The sequence below is a fragment of the Zea mays genome, chromosome 7, assembly GCF_902167145.1.
Source record: "Zea mays cultivar B73 chromosome 7, Zm-B73-REFERENCE-NAM-5.0, whole genome shotgun sequence".
NCBI lineage: Eukaryota > Viridiplantae > Streptophyta > Magnoliopsida > Poales > Poaceae > Zea > Zea mays.
In genome coordinates, this window is record NC_050102.1 from 185,552,443 (window position 1) to 185,560,594 (window position 8,152).

General features: G+C 48.8%; 1 protein-coding gene across 1 annotated transcript; it reads right to left on the reverse strand.

Annotated features, from left to right (window-relative positions):
• Positions 1 to 2,574: 2,574 nt before the first annotated feature.
• LOC100274734 (putative thaumatin domain family protein) lies at positions 2,575 to 4,568 on the reverse strand. Its single transcript, NM_001349897.1, has 3 exons — positions 4,181 to 4,568; positions 3,400 to 4,099; positions 2,575 to 3,194 (listed from the first exon to the last, which is right to left on the reverse strand). Exons 1-3 carry the CDS (start codon positions 4,236 to 4,238, stop codon positions 2,987 to 2,989), a joined length of 966 nt encoding a protein of 321 aa, NP_001336826.1. The 5' UTR covers positions 4,239 to 4,568; the 3' UTR covers positions 2,575 to 2,986.
• Between the last annotated feature and the right edge of the window lie 3,584 nt (positions 4,569 to 8,152).

An 8,152-nucleotide genomic window follows, 5' to 3' on the forward strand; every position in this document is an offset into this window, starting at 1 on the left:
GGAGTATTATTTACAATTGAAACACTTAGGGAATAACCAACCCAAGATATGATTCGTCTAGGTAACTTTTTACACATATATTAAACTAAGAAAAAAGAAAAAAAATCTATATGTCACTACAATTTTGTTCAGTGCCTTATTTGCATTGCAAATGTCTTAATTTCTACTGTGTAACTCCGCTGCAATTTCTTACCATTTCATAACATTGCTAGTGACATGGAAGGCTAAGAAAATTGCATCTTCTGATCCTTTCTATACCACCGACGATGGTATGGAAGGGTATAAAATTGGTATAAAAGATTGTATAATGTTTATAGTGATAAATACTCATGAGCAAAATTGCAGTGGCATGGAATTTTCTCAAGAGAAAAAAAGTCAAAACAGGGTCCCATAAACAGCTTTGGATTATAGGGTAAAATATGTGAAAAGAAAGGGATTTCACTTCATGCTATCGATCTTAACTCTTAAGGCGTCAATAGCTGACAAAGCTCGCAAATATGGCATATTTTCCTGCTGCACATCGGTACTCATCTGGAAGCCTGAAACAAAGAGGAAAAGAACGCCAGTGTGCTTGACACTAACACGGTTACACGGGTGGTAATGGATTGCAATCTAAATGTTTCTTCATAAAATTTTAGAGTAATAAATAAATTTTAGTTAAAAATAAATAAAAAAGTCTGACCCTAATTTGATCAGATCCTTAAATTTTATATTGCAAAATTTAGAGTCATTGTCACCCCTAGTTACACAATACTGTTTGATCTAGAGAATTTGTAACATAAGTATGATTATATTGACAACCAATAAGTTAGATTTCGTAAGTTACGGTTGCACGGTAATTAAATTAGTTCATAGTTTGCTTATAATCGGGTGACAAGTCTGTACAAAATTCGATTCTGCTGGGAAACAGATGTAATCAGAAATCTGACAGCCTCTCTCGCTCGTGGCCTCCAGCCACTCTCAATTCCCTCCCTTTTTAGATGTCTAGCTCCACAAGTTAGGGATCGCTGGAAAAACTACTTTTTTAGTCGGGACCTGTCGAATATTAATCGACATAAATACATGCAAATATTGGAGTGAGAAGAGTCCGTGGTTACTAGATCTCACTGACTTGTTCGGGAGCAAAGGGGATTATAGATAATTGAGAGAGCTAAAATCATTTACCTCAATCCTCTCGGATCTCCTTCTCCCTAACACGTCCTCGTGGACAAACACTTGCTCTATATGTCCAGGATTTCACTGATGGTCAAACACTCCTTCCTCTACGTAGGAATGACAATATGCTCTAAATTTTAAAATATAAAATGTAAGGATTGGAATAAAATTAGAATAGGATTTTATTTCTATTTATTTTTGAATTAAAAAATAATTTAGAACCCTAATAAATTGTGAAGAAAGGGGTGTTTGGTTTGATGAATCATTATATCTAAAATGAGATGGTACATCATAAGTCTATTTCTCAAATTTAGTGGGATGACCTCATTCCTTTTATTAATACTAACTAACTATGAAAAATGAGGTGATGATATATCAACTCATTCTATTCCACAAACCAAAAAAAGAGAGGGAGAAACTAGCTCATTTCTCAAACCTAAGAGCATTTCCAAGAGCTCCCAGAAAATGATTACTGAAAATCAATTTTAAGGGACATCTAATAATTAGTGGGGGTAGATTTTAATTTTTTCTCCAACATATCCCTTAAAGCAGCAGATTGTTTCTTGTGAGCCCAAAAACCGTATTTGTAGTTACAAATGAGGGAGTTTTAATGACTATGAAAAAGTTGTGATCATTTTAGAATAAACTTGATTTAGGAAAGACTTCTTGGGAGCTCTTGAAGATGCAGCTCTTGAAGATGCTCGATCTCAATCTATTACCACCTCTGTCCGTATAATGTATGTGTGCAGTTGCAGTAGCACAGTGCACCGTGCTCCGGTGGAATGGAATGGACGCAGCTATTCTATTCACCTTTCAATCTTTCAGGCAGGCAGCTTATCTGCTGCCAAACGCCAACCACGTACTCTGCCCGCTTGCTTAAAATCATGTCTGAATCAGATTGCCATAATAACTCTGTCTGTGCAAACTGGCGCTACCAAAAACAAGCAGTTAACCAACAAGATCCATCCCTGTGCTTGATTTAAACCTTCCTCTGCCAGGAGTATCCAATGTACCAACTCATGGCGAGAACTTTTGTTTTGTTTTGTTTTGTTTTAAGAAGATGAGGGATTGATAAAAATAATAATAACCATCCGATCGATCTTGGGGATTTTTTTTTTTGGAACTCGTTTGTGCGCGTATTTCGTTGAGAATCGGAGTTGAGAAAACAAGTCAAAGGGCGTGTTCGGCTGGCTACAAGCCGACACTGTTGCAGCTGTTTGGATTGCTGCAGCTGCAATCCATAGAGAGAAAAATACTGTAGAAGCCGCAGCCGCAGCCGGATTGCAGCCGCAGCAAGCCGCAGCGAACAAGCTGAAACTCATGTGATTCACCACACCACCCGATTCCAAAGGCCCCAATCCACCTGGTTCTGTCCTATTGTCCCTGTTTAGCACACTGATGAAATATGAGAAACCGGTAAAAAAAACAGCATCGTCTGCGCTTTTAGTTCATTTTAAGAATCGGCGTAACTGATAAGCGGCTACAAAAATGTTCTATTTAGTACAACTTTTTTGCTTAAATTTATGAAGAAACTGTAAAATAAGATCAAAAAGCATGAAATAATGCAATCGATTTGTTTGATGCATTATCAATCTGGACATGCACTCACGCCATTGACCACCCCTATCCCAGATCCCAACTAATCAATGGAGTAATTTGTTTGGCGAATAATGCTCCTCGATCCGAGACAAAACTAATAATAATCTAGTACACAATTAGCAATACGGCCCGAGCAGGTCAAAGCGTCCGGGATGGGCGCCCACGCTGCACTGCACTGCACCTGCACGAGGGCTGCCGTACGTCCGCGGCCCCTCGCGTGGCCTTGCTCGCTCTACAATCGCAGCCGGCGGCGGTACGGGGCGGCGAAGAGCCACGTGAAGGCGGTGGCCGCGAGCGCCAGGGGGCATGGAGCCGACGACCGGGGCGGCGCCGACGCGTAGGCGTACGGGTACGAGGACCCGTCTCCCCGGCCGGCGAAGGAGACCGTGTCGTTGACCAGAGGCAGGCCCGGGTTCGTTCTGCTCACGGACGACTTGAGGCTGGTGCAGACAAGTGTTCAGTTAGAGAGAGAGAGAGAGAGAGAGAGACGACGACGAGACAAGGCAACGTCAGGTGAGTTTGCATGCAACGTTTACTTGGGCATGAAATCATCTCTGATCGATCATTCGTTCCATTATTCATGCCAAAATGATCAACTCGCATCTCCACTAGCTAGGTAGGTGAGGTCAACTGTGATCTTGTTACCTGGAGATGCTTGGGCAGAACGTGACGAGGTAACTGGCGGTGCCGGACGTGCAGGTGAAGGTGGAGGTGGCGTCATCGTAGGCGTAACTGTAGGCGCGCGGGCACGCGTTCTTGAAGAACTGCGAGCTGGCGGACGGCTGGCACGTCGCGGGGGTGCCGTAGTCGCCGCTGCAGCAGTCCTGGGGCCGCCCGTACGCCCCGCACGCGCTCTTGCAGGCGATGCCGGCGCCGTCGGAGCCCACCACCCTGAGGTCGGCGGGGCACGGCCCGTTCAGGTCCGCCAGGCAGCCCGTGGCGCCGCAGCTGGTCCCGGCGCCGCCCTGCGGCACCACGGCCATCGGCAGGTTCGACCCGTCCACCAGGCTCACGTCGTAGAAGTCGTTCCCGCCGGCGCCGTCCAGCGTGAACTCCGCGAGCGTGGTGGGCGGCGCGGCCCCGCCGCCCGCGCACTCCACCGCCCCCGAGCCGCACTCGCCCGTGGCGCAGGCGAACCGGCCGGAGGCCTGGTTGTCCGCGGCGCAGCGCGTGCGGCCCCATATGCGGCCGGACCACGCCGCGGGCGCGTCCACGACGCGCGACTCCCCCGGTGCCAGCGCGAAGCCCGTGGTGGGCAGCGGCGCCGAGCCCGCGCTCGACAGCAGCCCAGGCCACACCGTGTAGCCGCAGGAGTTGGCCAGCGTGAACGTCGTCGACACGGCCCCTGCACAAGGCAGCAAACACGGCATCGTAAGGAAGGATCAGGATTAATTATCGCGCGTGCCATCGAGGGGCGGCGGCGTACCGGAGAGTGAGCTCATCAGAAGGATAGAAATGGGAAGCATCAGACGGTGAATCGCCATTGCAGAAAGCTGGAGTGCTCGCTAGATCAGATGAGACGGTTTTGCTCTCAGTCTTGATTTTGTTTGGAGTCTGTAGGCGGGGGGGCGATGCAATCATGTGCCGACTTTTATTTATTATAAGAGCAGAGAGCAGGGCTTGAACATGGAAGCTCGTGATGGACGGTGGCGCTCGGCTGCTCTCTAATGACAAAATAAAAGCCGCAGCAGCTGCAGTCGAATTAAAGCCACACCAAGTAAACAAGCAACCGACGTGTGTTGTGGCGTCAAATTTTCTTTTACCACGGTCACTTGAAGCCAAGGCATTGAAACGGGGGAGGGAACAGCAGCATTGTGTTGTGGATCTAGAGGAGATGCGCAAGTGTTGCTAGTCGAGACATTCGTCACCCACACCCACAGTCCCAAACCCCAAGGCGGCCGCCAAGCGGGATTCGCGGTGGAGAATCTCAGTGTGCGAACTTGCAATTCGCTGCCAAGTGCTGCCAACTGTGTGCGCATCCGCATCTACATTTCTTCAGATTTTTTTTATCCCGTCTATACATACGATCAACAGCTTCACAACTGTTCATCCGACACGGGGCAATGGGAGCCAAAATACACTCTGCTTAAATTGTTTAATGTACTAGTGTGTTTAATGGACATATTAAGTTGAATGTCCACATATAGAACAAAGGTTATATTGTACTTCTTTACGATTGTACAATCAACTACGCCTTGACCTGACATCTTTGGTTGCACCAAATCTTTTTATTGGTACTAGGTTGTCCAAAACATTCCCTCTAGTCTCTACTACTCTTAAGAAGATAGTGTAAGCGTCCACACCTGTGTGGTGCACGGTTCTGCCTCCCACTCCCAGCCCGCGACATCCTCGGCTCCGCTCATTCCCACCGCTCCCTCGACATCGTGCCCCCTTGCTCCCACTCTCCCCTCCCTCGGACCTCTCGTCCCTCCTCCCGTCCTTCAATAGCACGCCGCCGCCCGACGCCCCCGGTCTCGCGTTGCCCCCTCCTCCAGCCCCCGCCCGCCGGGTGGCCCCCCGTCCTCCCCGCGACGCCGCGTAGCGCAGCTTGTTCGCCCCATCACCCACACCTCGATGTCACGTCGGATTTGTTAGGGTTTGGGGGTTTTGCGGTTGACTCCGAATCCCGCAGCCGCTGCTCGTGTAGGAGGCCTCGAGCTCCTAGTGCTCCCCTCCTCAACCACCCCGGGTAAGTGGTTCCCCTCCGTGCTTCTGGAGGCCGCGTGCTCCTGCAGCTCGCGCTCCTGTGCTCCCACGTCGCGCTCTGCTCCTCCACCGAACCGGGGAAACCCAAGCCCAAGCCCTCCGGCAGCCGCAAGGCGCTGCTTGCGGACGACGACAGCGACGAGGTGCCCGCCGCTAAGCCGGGCAAGTCGACCGTGGCGGGGAAGACCAAAAAGAAGCTGCTCGCCGGCGACGCCACTTCCAAGAACCAGACCAAGGTTGCCAAAGCTAAGAAGCCAGAGTCAGCTGCCGTGGCGAGAAGGGCCGCCAAGAAGCCCGATGGCAAAGCGGCTGCGGCTGCGGGTGGTGACGTCGCCATTGCCACGGTCTCCAAGGCCCCCAAGCCCCCCAAGGCGGACAAGGCCAAGGTGCCGAAGCTGGACAAGGCGGCGACTGCGGCGGCGGCTAGTGCCAAGACCAAGGGCACCGATTCAGCCAAGCCTGCCAAGGTTTCCAAGATCGGCTGCAGTGGTGCCGTGCTCCCTAGATCTACCCCGCGCGCGTGCCCGGATCTAGCCCGACGAACAACGGATCCCTCTCGCGCGCGTAGCGCCACAGTCGTCAATCATAGCAGCAGCCGCCTTGCCAGACGATTGAGCCCGGCCGCTGTTGCTGTCCATGGAATGGAACTGGCTGCCGACGAGCTGAGCTCGTCGGCGGGTCGTATGGTCCAAACAACAGGGGGGAGCTCACTGCGGATGGTGTTGTGCGGCTCGACAGTCCAGCGGTCGTCGTCGGGGTAAGGCACGAGGTCCTCCTTGGGCAGCAGTAGGGGCCGCTCCAGGAACCGCACGTCCTCCAGGCTGCAGTCTGCCTCGGCCTCCGTGAAGTAGACGCCGTCGGCGGTGCAGCGGATGGCGGGGCGCCCCGGATGCTCCCCCTCCACGATGCGCCCCGCTAGCGGGTAGAAGAAGGCCAGCGCCGCCCAGATCATGGTCGAGGCCTCGCCCGCGCCCGATCGGAAGATGTGCATCGACTTGCCTACACTGGGCAGCCCAATTACCCCAATCATCATGAACATCTTCCGGTGACGAGCTCATCTTCCGGTCATTCTATTGATTATTGTGCTCTTTTTTAGTGTCGTGCAAACACTTGGATTCATTGCTTACTGAGATGTTGTTCTAATGATTATTGTGTAGATCCACTTTTCGGTCGATTACATGTACATTGTTCTTAATATTTCTATCATGTAATATCTTTTGGTAGCTTGCATCATATTAATAAAATCTCTTCGGTGGCCTCAGGTCTGGTGGTAATGCTTATGTGATTGGTGATTCTACAAAGCCTGAGCAGAAGTGGCACGCCTACTATGCCACCACTGAGCACCCCTGAGAAGCTTGTTGTTACTCTTGACATGTGCATGACTAGGCTGGACAAGAAGAGAGCTTCTATCTTCTTCAAGGCCTCTGCTGATGGTTACACATCTTGTGCTAAGGAGATGACCAAGCTCTCAGGTATCTCGAACATTATCCTAGAGACGGAGATCTGCGACTAATTTGTTAGGTTGGTTCTTCATCATTCTGTAGATGCCCTTCCTTCTCGCTACATTAACTAACTAATGACAGAGGGTGGAAGTGACCCATGAAGCATGTCGTAAAGCTCACTACATGAACTAACTCTACTCAGTCTGCTTGTCGTCAAGCTCACTACATCAACAACATGAAGCTCAATAGGGTGGAAGTGGACCTTATAAGGCTGTTGGAGGCTACTTTATGGCAGCAAAACAGACTAAACTTGTCTATGTATGTAAGTGTAGCTAATATGAATATCTTAGATAATTTGTTTTCCATCCCGTATAACTGATTTAAAGGAAAATAAGTAGTGCAACCTCATTCTGTTCTATTAGTGATAGAGAACAATCTCATAGACTTAGACTATTTTGTTTTAGCACATGCTGTCTGATTCTTCTATCAGTTTGAATTGGGTTACGGTATTAGCGGTGTGGTGGTTATTTGTGCTCCACCAAATGTTTTTAAGGTTCCCTTGTTTGAATGAAAAAGAAAAATAATCTTCTATATGACAACGGCAAACAAAATTAGGAAACTATTAATACATAATCCACTTTTTGCTTGTCTTGGTAACACAGTTGACATGGTAAATGCATTTTCAACAGGATATTTTTAAAGTCTTGTCATCATTCTATCGAATGAAGAAGCCACAGCAAGGAAGGTTCTGTGCTGACTTGATCCACAAAGGCCTGAATCACACCTTCCCGTTGGCACTGAAAAATTTAATAAAAGGTGGTCCTGTAAAGCCGATCATATTTGTACTATGAATTCCTTAATTATTACACCAATTTATATTATTTTCCTCTTTCTTTCAGGTTTCTAAATAGAGTCAGAACTCCCCCTTCCTTGGTTTGGTAGAATTCACACCTAGAAGAAGTAGCCCTGCCGCGGCCTTTTACTCTCTCCACATTCGGGCTGGATAAAGAAAAATGAGAAGGTTGTCCAGAATATCAACGAATAAACAGGGAAGGCGTTTTTCAAGCATCTCATGCTCCAAATGAGAAGATGCAGCGAGGCACTCTTTCTAGATGATTCAGTTATAGTTGTTTGATCATAGACTCAAATAAGATAATTAAAATATTAAGCAGAAGTGTTCTCATCTCAAGCATCTGATTCCGGTGATTCGCAAATAGCTTGTCATAGCTAGTTCTTACCTGAATCGCAGT